Source organism: Saimiri boliviensis, chromosome 19 (assembly GCF_048565385.1).
Source record: "Saimiri boliviensis isolate mSaiBol1 chromosome 19, mSaiBol1.pri, whole genome shotgun sequence".
NCBI lineage: Eukaryota > Metazoa > Chordata > Mammalia > Primates > Cebidae > Saimiri > Saimiri boliviensis.
In genome coordinates this window covers 22102064-22127746 of record NC_133467.1, presented here as the reverse complement: position 1 = coordinate 22127746, position 25683 = coordinate 22102064, and the positions used below count along the sequence as shown (strand labels likewise).

Here is a 25683-nt window from a genome sequence, read left to right as displayed (position 1 = left end):
TGGCTCAAGCCTATAATCCCAGGACTTTGGGAGGCCGAGGCGGGTGGATCATGAGATCAAGAGATCGAGACCATCCTGGTCAACATGGTGAAACCCCGTTTCTACTAAAAATACAAAACATTAGCTGGGCGTGGTGGTGCGTGCCTGTAACCCCAGCTACTCAGGAGGTTGAGAATTGCTTGAACCCAGGAGGCGGAGGTCGCCACTCCAGCCTGGGTAACAAGAGCGAAACTCCTTCAATCAATCAATCAATAAATACATACATACATACATACATACATAAAGTAAAAACCATTCTTAGCTCAATAAATAAATACATACATACATACATACATACATACATACATAAAGTAAAAACCATTCTTAGCTCACAGGACATGCAAAACATGCTACAGGTCAGATTTGGCCATAGGCCCTAGTTTGCCAGTCTCTGATTTATTAGACTCTTAGTTCTTTGTAAACAGCATGGGAATTAATGGTCTCTGTTTTGTTTTGTTTTTGTTTTTTGAGACAGAGTTTCCCTCTTGTTGCCCAGGCTGGAGTGCAATGGTGTAATCTCAGCTCACCACAACCTCTGCCTCTTAGGTTCAAGAGATTCTCCTGCCTCAGTCTCCAGAGTAGCTGGGATTATGGGCATGTGCCACCATGCCTGGCTAATTTTGTGTTTTTAATAGAGGCAGGGTTTCTCCATGTTGATCAGGCTGGTCTCAAACTCCTGACCTCAGGTGATCTGCCTGCCTTGGCCTCCCAAAGTGCTGGGATTATAGGTGTGAGCCACCGTGTCTGGCCTAATGGTCTCTGTTAAATGACAGTTTTGTCTGTGAAACTGTCTGGCCCAGACAATGTTTTTGGATTGGGCAGCTTTTTGACAACGTTTATTTATATATACATATACATATATATATATATATTTTTTTTTCCGAGATGGAGTTTCGCTCTTGTTACCCAGGCTGGAGTGCAATGGCGCAATCTCGGCTCACCGCAACCTCCGCCTCCTGGGTTCAGGCAATTCTCCTGCCTCAGCCTCCTGTGTAGCTTGGATTACAGGCATGTGCCACCATGCCCAGCTACTTTTTTGTATTTTTAGTAGAGACGGGGTTTCACCATGTTGACCAGGATGGTCTCGATCTCTTGACCTTGTGATCCACCCGCCTCGGCCTCCCAAAGTGCTGGGATTACAGGCTTGAGCCACCGCGCCCGGCCTATATTGTTTCTTTTGAAACAAAGTTGATAATTTTCTTAGAATACCCTTATTTTTCAAGGCTTCTCTTCTGTGTGTCTTTTCTTTTCCCCCACCCCCCTTTAAAACAAAACAAAACAAAACAAAACAAAAAAACAGTATCTCATTCTCTTGCCCAGGCTTGAGTGCAGTTGGTGTGATCATGGCTCATTGCAGGCTCTACCGCCCAGGCTTAAGCTATTCTTCCACCTCAGTCTCCTGAGTAGCCAGGCTTACAAGTGTGCACCACCACACCAGCTAACTATTGTATTGTATTGTTTTGTATTGCATTGCATTTATGTAGTGATAGGGTTTTTGCATGTTGCCCAGGTTGGTCTTGAATTCCTGGGCTCAAACGATCCACCCGCCGTGGCCTCCTAAAATGCTGGTATTATAGGCATGAGCCACTGTACTTACCCTCTTTTTTTTAAGCTTTAAAATTAGGGTGATTTCAGCAAGTGATTTTTCCCACTTCAGCCTTCCAAATAGCTGGGATTACAGGCATATACCACTGTTGTTGATATTTTGAGATGAGGTGTTTCCTGAGTTAGAGTTCTGCAATTTGGGTTTCTAGTTCTTTTATCCTAGAGAGGCCTGATTTTAGTTTCTAATTACTTTTTACTTTTCTGGTTTTTTTCTAGTGGTTAACCTCTTTGCTAGAGAATCTTAAACTGCTTTTTTTTTTTTTTTTTTTTTTTTTAAATCAATTCCAGAAACAAAACACTATTTGTTGATTTCTTACTGTGGTCTAAGATTTTCTTCCCTGCCTCAGTGTTAACTCTATTATTACGTTGTTCTCCATTATTCCTTATCAGAGCTACTGATTTCTCTAGTTTCCTATCTTGCCAGCCTGGTTCCCTTCCTGCCACCTCCCCTTCCCTTGCCATCTGTATTGCATTCATACTAAATTTATAATCTCTAAATCTAATATGCCATTTCCATCTCATCTCTTATCCTTTGATCATCCTGTTTTCTGTCTTAGTTTGTCCTAATACATCATCAGCAAAAATGTCCTTATGCCCATTTGTGGTCTACTTACCTGACGTCCTCATTTTTGTCCCTGGTTAACCACTGATTTGCTTCCTATATACTACTGGCATTTTGTAGAACTTTATATATAGTATGTATGGGAGAAGAGTCTTAGCTTCTTTCATTCAGCTTAGTCACTTTCAGATTTATTCATGTTGTTTACCTGTATCAGTAGTTTGTTGGTTTTTTTGTTGCTTGAGTAGTCCATTGTATGTGTATACCACAATTCGGTTATTGAATTGTTTGATGGACACTTCAGCCCTTTCCAGTTTGGGGCTACTAGAAATAAAACAACTATGAATTATAGTACCAATACAGGTCTTCATAAGGACATATGTTTTCATCTCTCTTGGATAAACACTATGACACTATGAGTAGAATAGGGATATCATAAACAATTTACCTTTTTTTTTTTTTTTTTGAGATGGAGTCTCACTCTCACCCAGACTGGAGTCCAGTGGTGCAATCTCTGCTCACTGTAAACTCTGCCTACCAGATTCAAGTGATTCTCCTGCCTTAGCTTCTCCAGTAGCTGGAATTACAGGCACCTGCCACCATCCAGCTAATTTTTTTGTATTTCTAGTAGAGACGGTCTTAAACTCTTGACCTCAGGTGATCCTCTCACCTTGGCCTCCCAAAGTGCTGGGATTACAGGTGTGAGCAACCACACCCAGCCAGATATTTAATTTTTTTTTTTTTTATTTTTTTGAGACGGAGTTTCGCTATTGTTCCCCAGGCTGGAGTGCAATGGCGCGATCTCGGCTCACCACAACCTCCACCTCCTGGGTTCAGGCAATTCTCCTGCCTCAACCTCCTGAGTAGCTGGGATTACAGGTGTGCACCACCATGCCCAGCTAATGTTTTGTATTTTTAGTAGAGACGGGGTTTCACCATGTTGACCAGGATGGTCTCGATCTCTTGACCTCATGATCCACCTGCCTTGGCCTCCCAAAGTGCTGGGATTACAGGCTTGAGCCACCGTGCCCGGCCCAGATATTCAATTTTTTTTTTTTTTTTGAGACAGAGTGTTGCTCTTGTTACCCAGGCTGGAGTGCAATGGCGCAATCTTGGCTCACCGCAGCCTCCGCCTCCTGAGTTCAAGCAATTCTCCTGCCTCAGCCTCCTGAGTAGCTGGGATTACAGGCACGCGCCACCATGCCCAGCTAATTTTTTGTATTTTTAGTAGAGACGGGGTTTCACCACGTTGACCAGGATGGTCTCGATCTCTCGACCTCGTGATCCACCTGCCTTGGCCTCCCAAAGTGCTGGGATTACAGGCTTGAGCCACCGCGCCCGGCCGATATTTAATTTTTAAAAGAAACTGCCAAATTGTTTTTCAAAGTATTTTTTCAAATTGTTTTTCAAAATGATTGTGCGGTTTTCATTTCCAGTTCTTCCATATTCTTGCCAAAACCTGATATAATCGTTCTATAATTTTAGCTATTGTATTGGATATGTGGAGGTATTTTATTTTGGTTTAAATTTGCATTTCCCAAAATACAGATGATGCTTGAGTGTATTAATCTGTTCTCACACTGCTAATAAGAGCATACCCAAGACTGGGTAATTTAAAAGTAAAGAGTTTTATATGGCTGGGGGTGCCTCACAATCATGGTAGAAGGCAAGATGGAGCAAAGCCACATCTTACATGGCAGCAGGCAAAGAGAGAACTTTTGCAGGGAAACTTCCCTTTATAAAACCATCAGATCTCTTGAGAATTATTCACTATCACAGGAACAGCATGAGAAAGACCTGTCCCCATGATTCAGTTACCTTCTGCCAGGTCATTCCCATGACATGTGGGAATTGTTGGAGCTAAAATTCAAAATGAGATTTGGGTGGGGACACAGCCAACCCATATCACTGAGTGTCTTCATATGCTTACTTGCCATTTGTATATTTTTGGTGAAGTGTCCCTTCAAATCTTCTGCTGTTTTTAAAAACTGGGTTGGTAATTTTGAGAGTTCTGTGTATGTTCTTGATAAAAGTTCTTTTTCAGATGTATGATTTGACAATTTCTTTTTTCCAGACTGTAGCTTGTCCTTTAGTTCTCAACAGTATCTTTCAAAAAGCAAAAGTCCAGTTTATAAATTTTTTTTTTTTTTTTTTTTTTTTTGAGACGGAGTTTCGCTCTTGTTACCCAGGCTGGAGTGCAATGGCGCAATCTGGGCTCACCGCAACCTCCGCCTCCTGGGTTCAGGCAATTCTCCTGCCTCAGCCTCCTGAGTAGCTGGGATTACAGGCACGCGCCACCATGCCCAGCTAATTTTTTGTATTTTTAGTAGAGACGGGGTTTCACCATGTTGACCAGGATGGTCTTGATCTCTTGACCTCGTGATCCACCGGCCTCGGCCTCCCAAAGTGCTGGGATTAGAGGCTTGAGCCACCGCGCCCGGCTGATTTCTTTATTAATTTTAGAATCAGCTTGATGACTTTTGTCCTCCAATAAATTTCTTCTGAGATTTTGTTTGGTATTGCTTTGAATCTGTAGATAAATTTGAAAACAGTCGACATCATAATATTGGTCTTGCGATCCATGAACATGGCATGTGTTCCTATGCCATGTTTATCTAGCTTTTTAAATAATGTTTCATAGTGTTCAATGTGTGGATCTTGCATATCTTTTGTGAGATATATCCCTAAGCACTTCATTTTTAATTGCTATTACAGATGGCACTATATGTAATTTCTGTTTCTGATTTTTTAGTGCTATATAGAAATACAGTTGAATTTTATGTATTGATTTTACATGCTCTTGGTAAATTCTCATCTAGTAGATTTTTTAAGATATCAGTTTTTCTACACATGTGATCATACAGTGCTAACTGCTACAGACTATTTTACTTCATCCCTTCCAATCTGATTTTTTTTGTTTCTTTTTTTGCTGGTCGGATCTTTTAGTATAGTGCTGAACAGAAGTGTTAATAGATAGTGGGTATCGTTGCCTCATTTCTCTTCATTGAAGGGAACAGAAGGGCAAGCATATTCAAACTTTTTTTTTTTTTTTTTTTTAAAGATGAGGTTTCACCATGATGGCCAGGCTGGTCTTGAACTCCTGACTTCAGGTGATCTGCCCACCTTGGCCTCCCAAAGTGCTAGGATTACAGGTGTGAGCCACCGCGCCCGGCCGTATTCAAACTTTTAACTGTTCCCTTCTATTCCTATTTATTGAGGGTTTTTTGTTTTTTAAGTCAGGAATGGGTTGGTTTTTGTCAGATGCATTTTCTGCATCCACATCATGTACTGCATAACAACGTTTCAGTCAACAGTGGGCCACATATATGACAGTGACCTCATAAGATTATGATACCATATTTTTACTGTATGCTTGCTATGTGTATACATGTTTAGATATACAAATACTTTACCTTTTGTTACACTTGCCTCTAGTGTTCAGTGCAGTAACATGCTGTGCAGATTTGAAGCTTAGGAGCAATAGGCTATACCATATAGCCTAGGTGTTTGGTAGGCTATGCGATTTACATTTGTTGGTACACAGTATGATGTTCATACAGTGGTGAAATCACTTCTCAGCATGTATCCTCTTTGTTAACCGATGCATGATCATATTGAGATAATCATAGTATTTCCATTTGTTGTTAATATGATGAATTACATTGAATTTGTTTCATTGTTAAACCAAGCTTGTTTTTCCAAGATAAAAAGATTTAAATAATTTTTTAAAATCTTACATATTACACACTTAGTTCCATTTCTAACTATTCATTATTTTGTGTAGATCCAGAAATCAATCTGGTGCCATTTTTCTTCTGTTTGAGAGACTTCTTTGAACATTTCTTGTATTGCAGATCTGTTAATGATAAATTCTTTCAACTAACATGTCTAATCAAAGTTTTATTTTCATTTATTTATTTATTTGTTTTGAGACAGAGTCTCACTTTGTTGCCCAGGATGGAGTGCAGTGGCACAATATTGGCTCACTGCAGCCTCCACCTCCCGGGTTCAGGCCATTCTCCTGCCTCAGCCTCCCAAGTAGCTGGGATTACAGACATTTGCCACCACGCCTGGCTAGTTTTGTATTTTTATTTATTTATTTATTTATTTATTTTAGTAGAGCCAGGGTTTCCCATGTTGACCAGGCTAATCTCAAACTCCTGACCTCAAGTGAGCTACCATCTTGGCCTCCCAAAGTGCTGGGATTACAGGCGTGAGCCACCATGCCCAGACAATTTTGTCTTTATTTTTGAAAGATACTTTTGCTGCTTGTAGAATTCTGTTTTTATTTTTCCTTTCATACTATAATTGTGTAGCTCTACTGCTTACAGCATTTCCCATGAGGATTCTGCTGTTAACTCTTGTTTCTCTATGTGTAAAGTAACTATATTCTCTTGTTACTTTTAAGATTTTTCTTTTTATCATTGGTTTTGAATACTTTGATTATGATGGGCTTTGGTGTTTCTTAGACTTGGGCTTCATTGAGTGTTTTGGATCTCGGTTTGCAGTTTTCATCAAATTTGTGCCATTTTGGCCATTATTTTTTCAGTTGCATCAAACCCCTCTGTATGTAACACTAATTACACATAGATTAGGCTGTTTGAAGTTGTCTTAAGATTCACTTATACTCTGTTCTTTTTTTAAAGCTTTTTTCACTTTATCTGTCACATTGAATAGTTTCTAATGATGGCTTCAAATTGACTGTTTTTTCCTGTGTGTGTGTGTGTGTTTGTTGTGTGTGTGTTTAATTTGGAAAAGGAGTTCTCTTTTTCATAAGGGGTTGTAGCCTGTAGTATTATTTTCTTTGACAATGTCTAAAATGCTGGTAATACCAATTGGTGTATATTTTTCTTTTTTTTTTGAGACGGAGTTTCGCTCTTGTTACCCAGGCTGGAGTGCAATGGCGCGATCTCGGCTCACCGCAACCTCCGCCTCCTGGGTTCAGGCAATTCTCCTGCCTCGGCCTCCTGAGAGTGCGGGATTACAGGCACGCGCCACCATGCCCAGCTGATTTTTATTTTTAGTAGAGACGGGGTTTCATCATGTTGACCAGGATGGTCTCGATCTCTTGACCTCGTGATCCACCCGCCTCAGCCTCCCAAAGTGCTGGGATTACAGGCTTGAGCCACCGCGCCCGGCCTGGTGTATATTTTTCTATATATATTTTGATGTTTTGATGTTTTGTCTGTCTGTATTCTATCTTTAGCTTGTTGTATGTGTAGAATACAGTTATAAAGTATCTGTTTTTTAGACAAGGTAGCAGGAGAAAAATAACTTTCAACATTCTTGTTCACTAATTCTAACATCAGTGGTCAAGACTGGATTGGTTTCACTTGTTTGATTTTTTGTTTGTTTGTTTGTTTTTTCCCCTTGATTCAGGGATTCAGTTGGGTTACTGGGAAGCCATTTGAACTTTTCAAGTGCAGCTTTTAAGATTTATTAGACAAGCCATGTGTGGTGGACATGCCTGTAATCCCACCTTCTGGGAAGATTGAGGGGATCATGTGAGACCAGTTTGGGCAACATAGTGAGACCCCATCTCATTTTATTTTATTTTATTTTATTTTTTATTTATTTATTTATTTTTTTGAGACGGAGTTTTGCTCTTGTTACCCCAGCTGGAGTGCAATGGCACGATCTCGGCTCACCACAACCTCCGCCTCCTGGGTTCAGGCAATTCTCCTGCCTCAGCCTCCTGAGTAGCTGGGATTACAGGCACACGCCACCATGCCCAGCTAATTTTTTGTATTTTTAGTAGAGATGGGGTTTCACCATGTTGACCAGGATGGTCTCAATCTCTTGACCTCATGATCCACCCGCCTCGGCCTCCCAAAGTGCTGGGATTACAGGCTTGAGCCACCGGCACCTGGCCTGTCCCATCTCATTCATTTAACATCACAAGAAGAAAAGAGTTGTTAGACAAGATAAGAGCAGTATTTACATTAGGGTAATTTTCACCCACTGCTGGAGACAAGGGTTTACTTATTACCTAGGTTGGGTGCAGTGGCTCATGTCTGTAATCCCAGCACTTTGGGAGGCCAAGAAGGGTGGATCACCTGAAGTCAGGAGTTCAAGAGCAGCCTGACCAACATGGTGGAACTCCATCTCTACTAAAAATAAAAAAATTAGCCAGGCATGGTGGCGGATGCCAGTGGTTCCGTATACTTGGGAGGCAGAAGCGGGAGGATCACTTGAACCCAGGCAGCAGAGGTTGTACTGAACCGAGATTACCACTATACTTAAGCCTGGGCAACAGAGTGGGACTCCAAAAAAAAGATTGTACCTATAATCTTTTTAGTTTTACTTGTCAGACAGGTGCTATTCCCAGACATTTATGAACTTTAGGTATTGTTCCCCTCTGATCCTCTCAGGTCTTTTCTTTGCTGACTGGTTAACAATATTTTTCCAATCTGTGAATGCGAGCTGTCTTTTCATTTATTTGTGTCTTCAATTTCTTGTATCAATATTTTAGTTTTCAGTGTACAGGTATTTTGCTCCCTTGGTTAGATTTACTCCTAAGTACTTTTTTCTTTTTGATGCTTTGGTAAATGGGATAGTTTTCTTGATTTCCTTTTCAGCTAGGTTGTTATTGGTGAAAAGAAATGCCAACTGATTTTCGTATGTTGATTTTGTATCCTGTTGCTTTACTGAGCTCATTTATTAGTTTCAACAGTTTTTGTGAAAGGATGTTAAACTTTGTCACATGGTTTTCTGCATTTATTGAGATGATCATTTGGTTATTTTCATTCTATTAAATTGTGGTATATCACATTGATTTGCATATGTTAAACCAATCTTGGATTCTAGGGATAAATCAAACTTAGTCATGGTATATAATTGGTTTGATGTGTTACTGAGAAGGATTGGTATTGTCTTGATTTTAAGTAGGGAAATTAAGTTTCATTTGATGATTCTTTCAAGCTTGAGTGTTCTGTGATGGCTAGAGATAAATCAGATATTCTGTAACCTTGTGGGTAAATTGTGTATTATTACATTGTTTTCATTTATAAGAATATGGAGAAGCTGAACATGATATCTTATTTTGACTTTAGTTTAACATTGGACATTTTAATACACTTGCTTACTAGTATTTCTTTCTCTTTTTTTTGAAGAGTCTTGCTCTGTTGCTGGGGCTGGAGTGCAATGGCGCAATCTCAACTCACTGCATCCTCCACCTCCTGGGTTCAAGCCTCAGCCTCCTAAGTAGCTGGGACTACAGACACACATCACCACACCCGGCTAATTTTTTTATATTTAGTAGAGACAGGGTTTCACCATGTTGGCCAGGATGGTCTCTGTTTCCTGACCTTGTGATCAGACCACCCACCTCAGACTCTCAAAGTGCTGGGATTATAGGCGTGAGCCACCGTGCCCAGCTGCTTACTCGTATTTCCCTGGTGAATTGTCTTTTCATAGCTTTACTCTTTGGGTTTCTTCAATTTGTTGAGTTCTTACAACATATTTACATTTTCTCAAGTGTTAAAACATATTTACATTTTCTCAAGTGTTAATTATTTTCTCCACCCACCATCAATTTAATTTTTTAACCATCATTTTTCTCTTTACACTGGACAGAATATTTAGTAGGCTTGCCTCTTAAAGTTTTGCTGTGAAGTTGATACCTCTGTTCTAGTTAAAGGCAAAGCTTCATTCAAAACAAAGAAATGTAGTAGGCAGTGTGGGGATACATTCTTCAGGTGTACTGAGCTGAAGATAATCAGTTAGTAGTTAAAGCCAAAGGGACTAATGAGATTTCCTAGACAAGTTTAGATAAGAAGGAAAGTGGGGATAGGATGAAGAGCTTTAGAGGAAAGATTGACCTTAAATGGAATGAGAAGAAAGGTAAACTTTCTGTATTGCAGTGAATCTAAAACTACTTTTAATTAGAATCACCTGAAGAATTTTTTTTAAAGTTGTTGCCCAGTTTCCCCTAGATTTGTATACAACAAGAGTTGAGAATCACTGCTTAGAATATATCTGCTTATAAGAAGTCAGCAGGTCTTAACAGGTTTATAAGTCTTAGGATCAATCTGGAGGAGTTTCTATAGAGTACTGGGCCCCCTCCTCAAAGTTTGATTCAGTAGGTCTGAGTTGGGACCTGAGAATTTTCATTTTTATCATGTTTCTAGAGAAACACAAGTTTCTCTAGAACCACGTCTCAGAAACAGTTTCTTTTTTCTTTTCTTTTCTTTTCTTTTTTTTTTTTTGAGATGGAATCTCTGTTTGTCACTCAGGCTGGAGTGCAGTGGCATGATCTCAGATCACTGAAACTACCGTACATGGACTGCAACCTCCACCTCCTGGATTCAAGTGATTCTCCTGTCTCAGCCTCCCCAGTAGCTAGGATTACAGGCACCTGCCACCATGCCCAGCTAATTTTTGTATTTTTAGTAGAGACAGGGTTTCACCATGTTGGCCAGGCTGGTCTTGAACTCCTGACCAAGGTGATCTGTCTGCCTCACCCTCCGAAAATACTGGGATTATAGGCTTGAGCCATCACGCCTGGCTAGAAACATGATTCTGAGAACTGCAGTAGCAATAAGTGTAGGAAGGAAAGGCTGGATATTAGATACAGGTTTGTTTGGAGATTTGCTTCTAGGAAGTTTAAGGAGTTCTTTTCTCATGATGTTGCTTTCTCTCTAATATACAGAAAGGATCTCCACCAAGAGTGTTTCTTTTTCTTTTTTTTCTTTTTTTGAGGCAGAGTTTTCGCTCTTGTTACCCAGGCTGGAGTGCAATGGCGCGATCTCAGCTCACCGTCACCTCCGCCTCCTGGGTTCAGGCAATTCTCCTGCCTCAGCCTCCTGAGTAGCTGGGATTACAGGCACGTGCCACCATGCCCAGCTAATTTTTTTGTATTTTTAGTAGAGATGGGGTTTCACCATGTTGACCAGGTTGGTCTCGATCTCTCGACCTCGTGATCCACCCGCCTCGGCCTCCCAAAGTGCTGGGATTACAGGCTTGAGCCACCGCGCCCGGCAAGGGTGTTTCTTGAGTAGTAATAGTGTTCAGAAAAGTCCAAGATTTGAGGATCCTTAGTTTGTTAAATAACTTGATCAAGTTGACTGTTTTTCTTGCTATATCAGTTCTTTTTTTTTTTTTTTTTTTTTTTTTAAACCTGATGAGAAAGCTCTTTGAGGCTGGATGCGGTGGCTCATGCCTGTAATCCTAACACTTTGGGAGGCTGAGGTGGGTGGATCACCTGAGGTCAGGATTTCAAGACCAGCCTGGCCATCATGGTGAAACCTCATCTTTATAAATAAAATAAAACAAAATATAAAAAGAAAAAGCTCTTTGAATCTTAATTTTGTCAGGTAGTGAATATTTACTGTCCTCTTTTGTAACTATAGATGAATATTCTTTCTATATCTTTTTACATGTTACTGGTAAATTTGCCAATAGGATAGATTCTGGTAGTACGTTCTCTTTTCACACCATCATCATTAGTGCTCTCAAGCTATAATTAATTGTATACATTCTTCTACATATAGTAGTAGCAAATTGTATTAGTGTGGTCCTTTTGGTTGCAAGTCAGTCGTTTTTCACGTTGTTGGTTGTCTCAAGGACAGGTGGCTTATTGTAAATATATACATGTAAAGTGAAGTGGTTATCTACACTGTTACGTGGGAGGAGGCAGCCCAGGGTAACAGATTGAACCAGACACCCTAGTTTCAAATTTAATCTGATTTAGTCATTATGTGTGAAAATCAAGATAGTAGCTACATTGTGAAGTTATTAGACTGAAATGAGATAATAGGTGTGAGAGTGCTTGATAAATGAAACTATACAAACATTGGGTGGCATTTTATATGCAGATAAAATGACATTTCTGCCGATTCTGTAGTTGACAAATATAAAACTAATGTATGAAATGAAATTTATAAAAGTGAAGTGGGTATAGGCTTTACTTGGATACTTTTTGCATGGTATACCTATTTTATACTATCTTTAGCTCCTGTGTTTCCGTTCTTAATGTTTTTAGCTACTGATGGTTTCTATGGTAGAATTAGCCATATTCTCGCCTACTGATATACTAACCCGTCAAAAACAAAAACAGTCCTTATGTTGATATGTGTACACACTTCTTTAAATCAAAGAGAAATGAGACTTAGTTTGTCTTTTTCTCCTATTTATTAATAGACTAACCTTACGTTACAATGCATCACCAAGATTAGGGTATGTTAGTTCTAAAGGTGAGAGTTCTCTTTGTATTTGAATGCTTATGAAAAGGTTATTTATTTCTAACAACTTCTCATATGTAAGGGGACTTCATATATATACTTTGAAAAATGCATACTATTTTTTGAATATTTAGTCCATAGCCATGAAATAGGTTATTTTTATATACTTTGTGTTTATGAGGTGATGTTTTACCTTTCACAAAATGAAGAGGACATAGAATGTTGTTTCTGTTCTATGCTGTTAAATTAATAGAGCTTTGTTGGGCACGTATTGCCTAGTGATAGAGGTATATAATTTGTAAGGGAATGAAGAGGTCCTCCTGTCATTTGGATTTCATGTGCTTAGGTTGATGTCAGCCATTTCAAGCATATTAAATTGGATAATATATCTTTTCAAAATAGACAAGTCTCAAGAGATTCACTGTATTTGAACTGTTCACGTCAGCATGGAATTATAACCCTTATTCTCTATGACAGAGTTAAGTAGTTATAAACTACATGTAACTGATATATTTCACAAGTGCATGAGCTTATTATGATCAATTTTGTTGTGTATTGGTTATTGGAATTTGACAGTATTAAAAAGTTCTATGAAATTATCATTGATATGGGAAGTTTTATTTTTCAGAATTCCTGTGAACATTTGAATTTACTGAGTTTTTTAATCCTTATTTTTTTTTCTTATGTGCATCTTACAGACTGGGGTTTTAAGGGGTGTGGCAGGAGGTTTTGGACTCGATGAGTTTCCACCGAAATGTCGGAGAAGTCAGGCCAGAGCACAAAAGCAAAGGATGGGAAAAAGTATGCAACACTCAGTTTGTTTAATACTTACAAGGGGAAATCATTAGAAACACAGAAAACCACAGGTGAGTAAAATCAAGTGACAATGTTTTTCATGGTTTGTTTTGTGACTATAAGTGATCCACCTGCTGCTATGGGAAGCTAGGGTGTACCCAAGTTAATACAACCATATTTACATTTGCCTTTTTATGTGTGCACACATTTTTCAGAGGATACGTGTTAAACATCTTATAATTGAAAATGTCTACTTTTATAGAGTCCTTTAAAAATATTTTTGTTGGCTGGGTGCGGTGGCCAAGGCAGGTGGATCATGAAGTCAGGAGTTCGGGATCAGCCTGACAAACTGAAATACAAAATACTAAAAATACTACTAAAAATACAAAAATTAGTCAGGTCTGGTGGCATGCACCTGTAATCCCAGCTACTCAGGAGGCTGAGGCAGGAGAATTGCTTGAACACAGGAGCTGGAGGTTGCAGTGAGCCGAGATCATGCCGCTTTACTCCAGCCTGGGCAACAGAGCAAGAATCAATCAATCAATCAATCCATCAATATTTTTGTTTTTCTCTGTTGTCAGCAGGAAAAAAGTAGAAACTGTATGGCTCTAAAGGGGAAACTCAGTCAATGAGATTGATAAGCATAGAGCTTATATATTAGTGAGGATTTAGTGTCTTTTTAGTTAATAGACTAGAGAAAGTCCTATGTTTCGTGTGTGTGTGTGTTTACTTTAAATACTGTGATCTAGTGAAAACTGAAAACCATGTATGGCATATTAACAGTACTCTTTATGAACATAAAGTCAATATATTTATTCTCTAACATTCTTAAGTTTTGAATTTGAAGTAGATTATCTGAAAATATATCAGTATTATCAGTGTTTTCTGTAGTGTGTTGAATTGCATTGTTAGAATTTTTAAGAAATCTGTTAAATGCTGTTAAATTGCTTGATTTCTACATTGAATTGTTTTGCAGGTGTGTAGCTTAGTTTAAAAATTCTTAAAATACAGGATTGAAAATCATTCAGGGATTCCATTAATTCTTAGTTTTTTTCTATATTATTTGAGGAATAAAATGGGTAATAAAATAGGTGTTCTAAGAAAGTTGATGTTATTGATCTTTAGTTGCAGCTCGACATGGATTACAGAGTCTTGGAAAAGTTGGTATTTCGCGGCGTATGCCTCCACCTGCTAACCTCCCGAGTCTTAAAGCAGAAAACAAAGGCAATGATCCCAATGTGAACATTGTACCTAAAGATGGCACAGGATGGGCATCAAAACAAGAGCAACATGAAGAAGAAAAGTGAGTCAAAGACTGTTAAAGAATAAAGCTCTTTCCCTTTCTTTGTAGGGAACTTCGGTTTCAGTACCTGCTATTTGCGAAGTGTTACGCTGTCTATATTACATGTTTTATACTCTTTAAAGTCTTTTGACTATATAGTAACTTTTGGTTAATTTTCCTTATTGAAAGTATTTCTGTTTGTCAAGGTAGAACAGATGACAAAATTGCTAATCATAACCTTGCTTATGCCATAGCCTTCATTAGGTTCCCTCCTCTCTTACCACCACTACCTCAGGTATCCCCTTTCCAATATGATTAAGAGTTGACTCTGATACCTAAATTCTGTGATGCTAAGGATGTCTGTCTGCCACTTTACTGTGTATCTCTAACATTGAAACTGCCTGATGTTACGTAGGTGCTCAAGTAATAATTTGTTTATATTCTAGCAAGAAGGCTAGGGTAATTAATAGTGTCCATCTTAGTCATCGTTCTTTCAACAACTATTTAGACTTCTATGTGTCAAAAGATTTTACCAGGCTTTTAGCTAATTGAATGACCAAGGCTAAATAGTGGTAATTTAAAAAATAAGACAAGCCATTCTATATTTGCTTGCTATTTGTTATCAAAATTCTGTACTCCTGCCTGAGGAGCTTTATATAGTAAATTTGACTACTTATGTCGAAATTTATCAAATACTTACGCCTGTTAGTTGTAGTAAAATTATTTTATAGTAATGAGTCAGTTATAGGTATGAGTGTACCAGAAATATATTGCATTTAGTGAGCCTCTTAACTACTTTTTTATTTTTAAGCATTACCTCATTACAAGGATTGAATAAACTGTACACCCTTTCAAAATACCTTTTTTTTTTTTTGAGACGGAGTTTCGCTCTTGTTACCCAGGCTGGAGTGCAATGGCGCGATCTCGGCTCACTGCAACCTCCGCCTCCTGGGTTCAGGCAATTCTCCTGCCTCAGCCTCCTGAGTAGCTGGGATTATAGGCACGCACCACCATGCCCAGCTAATTTTTTGTATTTTTAGTAGAGACGAGGTTTCACCATGTTGACCAGGTTGGTATCAATCTCTCGACCTCGTGATCCACCCGCCTCGGCCTCCCAAAGTGCTGGGATTACAGGCTTGAGCCACCGCGCCCGGCCTCAAAATACCTTTTACTCATGTGAATGCACTAGGCAGGTTGCTGTTACCTCTTTGAATAACAGTAATAGGTACAGTGGTGAACCTGTTGACTGCCAAGTGGAGAGTTTGCTTAGCTTTAGCCCTCAGCTAATTTCACCAGTCCAGACTATATGTATGTTTATACTGCTATTTTTAGTTATAAGTGTTCTCTTCTTCAAAACAGATATTTGGTAACTATGCTTAATTGAAAGTGTCTGTGTTTTGTTTTTGCCTTTTTTTTTTTTTTAAAGATGGAGTCTCGCTCTGTTGCCCAAATTGGAGTGCAGTGGCATGATCTCGGCTCCCTGTAACCTCTGCTTCCTGGGTCCAAGTGATTCTCCTGCCTCAGCCTCCTGAGTAGCTGGGACTACAGATGCATGCTGCCATGCCTGGCTAATTTTTTATATTTTTAATAGAGACAGGGTTTCACACGTTAGCCAGGATGGTTTTTTTTTTTTTTTGAGACGGGGTTTCGCTCTTGTTACCCAGGCTGGAGTGCAATGGCGCGATCTCGGCTCACCGCAACCTCCGCCTCCTGGGTTCAGCCAATTCTCCTGCCTCAGCCTCCTGAGGAGCTGGGATTACAGGCACGTGCCACCATGCCCAGCTAATTTTTTGTATTTTTAGTAGAGACGGGTTTCACCATGTTGACCAAGGATGGTCTTGATCTCTTGACCTCGTGATCCACCCGCCTCGGCCTCCCAAAGTGCTGGGATTACAGGCTTGAGCCACCGCGCCCGGCGCCAGGATGGTCTTGAAATCCTGACCTCGTTGATCTATCGGCCTCAGCCTCCTGAAGTGCTGGGATTACAGGCGTGAGGCACTGCACCTGGCCTTTGTTTTTTTTTTTTTTTTTTTTTTTTTTTTTTTTTGGTAGAGACTGGGTTTCGCCATGTTGGCCAGGCTGGTCTTGATCTCCTGACCTCAAGTGATCTGCCCACATTGGTCTCCCAAAGTGCCGGGATTACAGGAATGAGCCACTACGCCCAGCCTTTTTATTTATTTATTTATTATTTTATATTTTTTCCCTGTGAAGTGCTGACCCTTTTTTTTTTTTTTTTCAACAAATAGAAAACAAGCAAAACTCATCTCATTGGGTTATTCAAATGTAGAGATTAAAGGGGACAAAAATAACCACAATTCATTTAAAGAAGTGTTTCAGAGGGAAAACATTTAAAGGGGACTTAACAATGAATTAACATATAGCCAAAATAACTTGTGCACAGACTTACATTAAATATAATGTTGATTTTAAACATACAGTGTCTGAAATAATGGATTCATATATTTTTTTTAAGAACACCAGAAGTGCCACCAGCACAGCCAAAACCTGGGGTTGCAGCTCCCCCAGAAGTAGCACCAGCTCCCAAATCATGGGCCAGTAACAAGCAAGGTGGGCAAGGAGATGGTAAGTAGACATTAGCTGGGGAAACTGCTTAGGGTTCATAGTTACTGAACAGCCATGCAGGAGATAAGGGGTGAACTGTGTTTTGGTAGAGCCAGAAAACATTGTTAAAGGATATACTTAAGGCTCTTAACAAGTTTTTTTTTTTTTTTTTTTAATCTCTTGGGCTAGCTAGATTCCAGTGTCAAGAGCCATATATATGAGTCAATGGTAGTGATTAAGAAAGGGAGTCTTTTAAGATACCCTCTGCCCCACATTATTTTATCTTTACCTCTACTTGTCCAAACAAAGCTTATACCTTCAAAGTATCCACCCGTTGGATAGGTTATTAGAAACCATACTCATTTTCATCTGTGTCCCGAATCTCTGCTGTTTCAAACATGCTGCCACAATTTCCTGAGAGGAGAAGAGCTAGAAAGTAGCCATAAAGCACCATTGCTGTAACACACCCCCTTCTCCCAAGGAATGATGAAATCCCCAGTGGAATTTAGTTTGCCCACTTTCAAAACAGGAATTGTCTATAAAACATTCTGTGGAAGAACCCATCTTGGCCCTCAAGGTAATAAAACTAGCTATTTTAATTTATTGAAGTATAAAAAATCGGTAGATAGGAAGATGGGTGAATAGTGAGGTACAATCATCTCAGCTGTAAATTAAATCAAAGTAAAGCAAATGAAAGCAGTAAATTAAATGAAGGTATTTTAGCATCATCTTGATCTTGGGGTCTATTCATAAAACACTATTTCAATAATATGATTTGAACAAATTCTGAGAATTTTTAGCAAAGGAATTTGACTTGTATTGAAAAATGTAAGGACTCATAATGAAAGAGAAACAAGGGAAACTCCTTACTTGCCTGATCATCTGAAATGAGTCCTTTGGAATGGTACTGGAAGATTACTTTCTTAGACTTTTATCTCCTCATGGCTGATCATTAACTTTTTGAAGGAGTCTAGGTGAATTTTAAAGTTTGATAGATATGAACAGTCATCAATGAAATGTGGAATAATTTATGAGAAAGAAGCAAAGAGCTCTATCCTGGGAGGGTGGTTTGCATTATCTTCAGTATAAAAGTTACCGTTAATTTTTTTAAAAAAATCTATAGGAATCCAAGTGAATAGTCAGTTTCAGCAAGAGTTTCCCAGCCTTCAGGCAGCTGGGGATCAGGAAAAAAAAGAAAAGGAAACAAATGATGAGAACTATGGACCTGGACCCAGTTTACGCCCACCAAGTAAGAGAACTTTCTCTTTAATACAAAATGAGATCATATTTATGTACTGTCTTGTGATATAACCTCTTGCTTGCTGTTATATATAGGACTTGCCTAGTTTGAAAAGGCATACTTACTACTATAGTCACTCGCTACTCAGATGTGATTTTTGCACCGACAGTGTCACTATAACTTGAGAATATGTTAGAAATGTGTAATCTTGGGCCTGGCATCCAACTTACTAAATCAAAATCTGTATTTTAACAAGATGTCCACGTGACTTACATGCATACTAATATTGGGACTTATTTATAATAGTTGGTTTTTGAGCAGACTTTCCTACCATATAACTGTTTACTTACTTCTGAATTAACATTTGGTGATTCCTCACTTTCTGATCTCAAACGGAGGAAACAAATAATTTTGGATAGTGAGGGATACTTTATGTATATTACAAAGCAAAAACTAAAAATATTTGAAATATAAAATGTTTGAGGGATTTTTAAATGTCTTATTAATTGTTATGGTTTCATAGGGTCATTATCAAGTATCTTAAAGGATCTTTTTTTTTTTTTGAGATGGAGTCTCACTCTGTCGCCGGGGCTGGAGTGCAGTGGCGTGATCTCAGCTGACTGCAACCTGCACCTGCCAAGTTCAAGTGATTCTCCTGCTTCAGCCTCCCAAGTAGCTGGGACTATAGGTGCACGCCACCATCCTACTAATTTTTTGTATTTTTAGTGGAGATGGGATTTCACCATGCTGTCCAGACTGGTCTCGAACTCCTGACCTTGTGAGCCACCCGCCTCGGTCTCCCAAAGTGCTGGTGTTACAGGCGTGAGCCACCTTACCCGACCCAAAGGATCTTGTTTACATGGGGAGGTTCCTCTATGACAGTAGTGTTTACAGATTCCATATTTCTAATAACCTGATACATTTCACATTTTTTGGCTCATTTCTTGTCAGATCTAAATAAATCTAAATTTTTATTTTTTTATTTTCCAAGTATCATTATGAGGTTGGTGAGTTCATGTTACATGTACCAGCTTCACTGTTTTCTTGTTTAATTGATTTTTTACCAGTTATCTATTGCTGCATTATAAATTAAGCAATGCAAAACAACAAAATGAACCGTACTTATGATATCCCACTGTTATCTGAAGGCCAGGATCAGCTTAGCTGGAGGTTCTGGCTAAGGACTCTCTCAAGGCTGCATTGAAGCTGTTTGAAGCTCACTTAACTGGGGCTATACTTCCAAACTGATTGGCCTAGCTATTGGCTCTTTACTTTCATGGCCTCTTAGTGGTGCTGCTTATGACATAGCTTCCACAGAATAAATGATGAGAGACAGATACCGTCCATCCAAGACAGAAGCCCACCGTCTTTTGTAACTTAATCTGGAAAGGGACATGCTATCATTTCTGCCATTTTCTACAGGTTACACAGACCAACCCTGGTACATTGTGAGAAGGGACTATACAAGATATAGATACCAGAAGATACAGATCATTTGGGCTATCTAGGAGACTGGTTACCATGCAGTGTTTCTTAGCAAAACCACCTAGCTGTTTTATTTGGTTAAGTGTAGTATTACAAGATAATGTCACTCAATCTCTTCACTTGGTGGCATCTGTAACTAGCAATGATAGACTGAAAACAACAAATGAGAATATCACTGTCAACCCTTCCAGATTGTAGAACTCCCACCTTCCTTCCCTCAGGAAACCTCAGGTGTGTCACTCTGAAACATGGCCATCTGATATATGGAGAACAGTGATTTTAATCTCTGTATCAAGTAGTGATAAAACTTCATAGAGAAGTTCTAATATTTTCTTCTCCCACCTTAATATTTGCTTGTGGTGGCACCCTCTGAAGTACATCCTCTCTACTTCGGAAGCCACTACTACCCAAACACCTTGAAAGCATTAGTAGGGCCTAGGTTAGACTTTTCCTGCTCTGTCACTCTGCTTACTTGCTTTCACTTTTCTGAAATTTGCCTGGTTTGGTTTTACTTTGTTCCATTTTCAGATTTTTGCCTTTTTCCTTTTTTCTCTCCCTTCATACTAGATGTTGCTTGTTGGAGAGATGGTGGTAAGGCTGCTGGCTCACCCTCGTCATCTGATCAAGATGAAAAGCTCCCTGGCCAGGATGAAAGCACAGCTGTAACATCGGAGCAAAATGATATCCTCAGAGTGGTGGAAAAGAGGATAGCTTGTGGCCCTCCACAGGCTAAACTGAATGGACAGCAGGCTGCCCTTGCTTCCCAGTATAGAGCTATGATGCCTCCTTATGTGAGTGTTGTTAAATGAAGAAGCAGTCAAACGAGGTTTTTGATCTGGAGTCCAAGGAGCGAATTGGTATAGGGAAAAGTTTAGGCCTTTTTTTTTTATTAACATCTAACTAAAAATTAGCATTTTCTTTTATCATATTGTGAGAAGGGACTACATGTGGTATAAATACCAGAAGGTAGAGATCATTTGGACCATCCAGGAGACTGGTTACCGCACAGTGTTTCTTAGCAAAACCACCCAAGTGTTTTATTTTGTTAAGTGTAGTTGTACCAGATAGAAAACAAATCACAGGAGTATCAGCAGTGCCCTTATTATTAACAGGGATTTTAGATATTTTCATATCACATTATATACTTAATTATTAGACTCATAGGTAATGACTTAATAAAGAAGCACAGCCGAGCGCGGTGGCTCAAGCCTGTAATCCCAGCACTTTGGGAGGCCGAGGCGGGTGGATCACGAGGTCATGAGATCGAGACCATCCTGGTCAACATGGTAAAACCCCGTCTCTACTAAAAATACAAAAATTAGCTGGGCATGGTGGCGCGTGCCTGTAGTCCCAGCTACTAGGGAGGCTGAGGCAGGAGAATTGCCTGAACCCAGGAGGCGGAGGTTGTGGTGAGCCGAGATCGCGCCATTGCACTCCAGCCTGGGTAACAAGAGCGAAACCTAGTCTCAAAAAAAAAAAAAAAAAAAAAAAAAAAAAAGAAGAAGCACATAGATTACCGTATCACAGATTTATTTGGTAAATAGAAGAACAATTACACTAAAATTCTGTTTCTTCTTTGCATTATTTATATATTTTACATTACCCATTTAAAGTGTTTTCCTGAGAGGAGGTCCATAGGATTCATCAGACTGCCAAAGGGGTGGTTCATGGGAAAAAAGAGATAAAGAATACTTGGTGTCGTTCGAAAGATTTTATTTGTATACTTTTAATATTTTTTTCAAAAAAAAATTTTTTTTTTTTGAGATAGGGTCTTAGTCTGTCACCAGGCTGGAGTGCAGCAGCATAATCTCAGCTCACTGCAACCTCCCCTTCCTGGGTTCAAGGGATTCCCCTGCCTCAGCCTCCCTAGTAGCTGGGATTACAGGCGTGTGCCACCATACCTGGCTAATTTTTTGTATTTTAATAGAGATGGGATTTCATGTTGGTCAGGATGGTCTCCCATCTCCTGACCTTGTGATCTGCCCACCTTGGCCTCTCAAAGTGCTAGGATTACAGGTGTGAGCCACGGTGCCTGGCCTTTTTTTGGGGGGGTTGGGGGGGTGGGGACAAAGTCTTGCTCTGTCACTCAGGCTGGAGTGCAGTGGTGTGATTTCAGCTCACTGCGACCTCTACCTCCTGGGTTCAATTAATTCTTGTGCCTCAGACTCCCAAGTAGCTGGGATTACAGGCATGTGCCACCATGCCTGGCTGTTTTTTTTTTGTTTTTGTTTTGTTTTTTTTTAAATTTTTAGTAGAGATGGGGTTTTCCCATGTTGTCAAGGCTGGTCTTGAACTCCTGGTCTCAGGTAGTCCACCCCCCTGACCTCTCAGAGTGTTGAGATTACAGCCAGCCACCTTACCTGGTCTTTAAACTTTTTTTTTAATGGAAAATTTTAGACATCTACAAAAATAAAGATAATGATGCAGTGAATCCATCTCTTTTCCTACTACTTATTTATTTTATTTTTTTTTTTTGAGACAGTCTTGCTCTGTCACCCAGGCTGGAGTACAGTGGCATGATCTTGGCTCGCTGCAACCTCTGCCTCCTAGGTTCAAGCAAATTTCCTGCCTCAGCCTCCTGAGTAGCTGAAATTATAGACACCCACTACCACACCTGGCTAATTTTTGTATATTTAGTAGAGACAGGGTTTCGCCCTGTTTAGCCAGGCTGGTCTTGAATTCCTGACGTCAGGTGATCCACCTGCCTCAGTCTACTGAAGTGCTGGGATTACAGGCATGAATCACCATGCCCCGTCCCTCTCTACCACTTTGGATTACTAAAGCAAATCCAAGATAGTTCATCAGTAAATATTTTAAGTTGTGTTTTAAAAGATAAAGACTTGGGGAGAAAGTTTGCAATGCTGTTATCACACCAACTAATTCCTTGATATTCTCAAATATTATGTCAGTATTCCAGTAATTGTCTTATAATTAGGATCCAGGCAACATCCATTCCTTGAGATTGGTTCATATTTCTCTTACGAATCTTGTTACCTGTGGATATCTCCATCTCTGTTTCCTTTGGCGCTTGTCTGTTGTAATTTAACCTGTGATGTTCCTCAGATTTTGGATTTTGTTGATTTTATCTTTGTAGTTCCATTTAATATATACTCTAACACCCGCCCCTTTCCCCACCCCCCCACCGACATTTTCTAAATTATTAGTTAGATTTGGTGTCTTCATTCTTTGTTTACTTTCAGCCCAATGTAAACTTGTAAAGCAAGTCACATTCGCCTGGATAAATAAATTTAGTTTTCCAGAAGACTTTTTACTCTCATAGGAAACAAAAATCTAGGTCATATTTATTTAGTTTGTGATTGAACTCCTAATATTCAAATCCTAAATATCCATCATATTTTCCATTCCTTCATATTGTTGTTTTTGTTTAAAAATATAGAATGCTTCATGAATTTGCAGGTCATTTTTGTGTGACAGCTGTGCTAAGCTTCTCTATTCCAATTTTGCTGCTGAAGTGAGCACATACATTACTATTTTTTAATCATTCTAGGCTGACAGAGGGAAATGAATGATTAAATACAATTACTTGTTAAATGTTTTTCAGTCTGACACCCAGGCTGGAGAGCAGTGGCACCATTTCAGCTTACTGCAGTCTCCACCTCCCAGGTTTAAGTGATTCTCCCACCTCAGCCTTCCAGGTAGCTGTGATGATAGGCATGCACCACCACACCCAACTAATTTTTGTATTTTTAGTAAAGACCGGGTTTCGCCATGTTGGCTGGGCTAGTCTCAATCTCCTGACCTCAGATGATCCACCTGCCTCGGCTTCCCAGTGTGCTGGGATTACAGGTGTGAGCCACTGTGCCTGGCCATTAAATGTTTTCCTAAAAGACGTTTGGGAGTATGCTGACTTGGCCTTGAAAAATGATTCATACCCAGTTACTTTTTTTCTGATCACTTTCAAATTGTGCTTCCAAAGACCCCTGAACTTTCAGATGAAAGAGTAGGATAGGAAAGAGGGGAGACCAAGTGGGCATCATTCCCATTTTCATCAGTGATTATATTTGAATAAAATGTGCCACTAATTAACAAAAACATTTAAATACCACTACTCTGAAAATTTAAAGTTTGTTTCTAAAGTGAATTTTGTGGCAAATTCCTAAATTTTAAGCATTTAAGACCACATGAAATTTTGCCTAAATGATCAGATGAAGGATTTAATGCATCTTTATGAATATATGCCAGCAAGAGTGTGTTTATTAACCAGTATAGAAGAGTGATGCAACTGAAATTTTCTAGAGTATACCCCAAATGAAAAGTTTCCACAGCTGAGTTTCAGCTGCTGCTTGACTTAATTAATGTTGCTGCAGTCTAATTTAGGAAACTTCCTCCCCCTCCCCCTCCTCCCTCTCTTCTTCTTCTTCCTCTTCCTCTTTCTTCTTCCTTCTTCTTCTTTTTCATCGTCGTCTTCGTCTTCGTCTTCTTCTCCTCTCTCCCCTCTCCCCTCTTCCCTCTCCCCTCTCCCTTCTTCTTCTTCTTTCTTCTTTCTCGTCTTCTTCTTCCTTTTTTTTCTTCTTCCTCTTTCTTCTTCCTTCTTCCTTCTTTCCTCTTCTTCCTTCTTCCTTCTTCTTTCTTCTGCCTCCTCCTTCATCTGCCTCCTTCTTCTGCCTCCTCCTCCTTCTTTCTTCTGCCTCCTCCTCCTCCTCCTCCTTTCTTCTGCCTCCTCCTCCTCCTTTTGCCTCCTCCTCCTCTTTCTTTTTCTTCCTCCTTTTTCTTTTTGAGACAGAGTCTCGCTCTGTCACCAGGACCTCCACCTCCTGGGTTCACTCATGCCTCAGCCTCCTGAGTAGCTTGGATTACAGGCATGCATCAACACGCCCAGCTTATTTCTTTGTATTTTTAGTAGAGACAGGGTTTTAGCATGTTGCCCAAGATGGTCTTGAATTCCTGATCTCATGATCCACCACCCTTGGTCTCCCAAAGTGCTGGGATTACAGGCATGAGCCAGTGCGCCTGGTCGAGAAATTTCTAATTTAGGCAGCATAATCATATAAACATAGCCTTACTTCAAATGTAAGGTAATTTTCTTATCTAACACACAGTTACTGTCTTTTTAGAAAAACTAATCTTCTGTTTTAGGATATAAATTATGTTTTTACAGTAATATAATTTTATATTATTTACATAATTTGACTTGGATATGAGCAAATAGTAAATGACCAAGCCATTCTTTGACACTTCTTCCCTTCAAAATCATAGGATGAATCCTTTGCCGTTATTTGTTCTCAGAATCTATATCTTCTCTTAAGTTTAGTTTCCCAGAGCGAGGTTCCTACAGAGAACGTTATCGGGACCTGTTTGGGCCAGTTTGTTTATCTATCTATCTGTTTATTTAATTTTACTTTAGGTTCTGGGGTACATGTGCAGGTCATGCAGGATTGTTGCATAGGTGCATACATAACAAGGTGGTTTGCTGCCTCTATTCTGCCTTTGACTATATCTGGCATTTCTCCCCATGTTATTCCTCTCCACACCCTGCTGTCCCTCTCCTAGCCCCCAGCCCCCAACTGCCCCTAGAGGGGGCAGGAGTGATGCTGCTTTCCCTGAGTCCATGTGTTCTCATTGTTCAACACCTGTTTATTAGTGAGAACATGTGGTGTTTGGTTTTCTGTTCTTGTGTCAGTTTGCTGAGAATGATGGTTTCCTGATTCATCCAAATCCCTACAAAGGACACAGACTCATTGTTTTTTATGGCTGCATATTATTCCATGGTGTATATGTGCCACATTTTCTTTGTCCAGTCTGTCACTGATGGGCATTTGGGTTGGTTCCAGGTCTTTGCTATTGTACACATGTCTGCAATGAACATACGTGTGTGTGTGTGTGTGTGTGTGTGTGTGTGTGTGTGTGTTTGTGTGTTTAATATAAGATGGGGTTTAACCATGTTGGTCAGGCTGGTCTTGAACTTCCGACCTCA

General features: G+C 39.6%; 1 protein-coding gene across 10 annotated transcripts in view; it reads left to right on the top strand.

The window, feature by feature from the left end:
• The window catches only part of PRRC2C (proline rich coiled-coil 2C), a 127021-nt gene that overhangs the window by 18079 nt on the left and 83259 nt on the right, over positions 1-25683 (top strand). For 6 of the 10 annotated variants that reach the window (XM_039459878.2, XM_074390009.1, XM_039459880.2 and 3 more), the window contains exons 2-6: positions 13083-13250; positions 14305-14482; positions 16935-17044; positions 18147-18272; positions 20316-20539. In XM_039459878.2, the coding sequence (XP_039315812.1) occupies positions 13139-13250; positions 14305-14482; positions 16935-17044; positions 18147-18272; positions 20316-20539 (750 nt within the window). In that variant the 5' untranslated portion in view covers positions 13083-13138. The remainder of the gene's footprint in view (positions 1-13082; positions 13251-14304; positions 14483-16934; positions 17045-18146; positions 18273-20315; positions 20540-25683) is intronic. The other 4 variants (XM_039459881.2, XM_039459879.2, XM_039459885.2 and 1 more) reach the window with 2 other exon arrangements.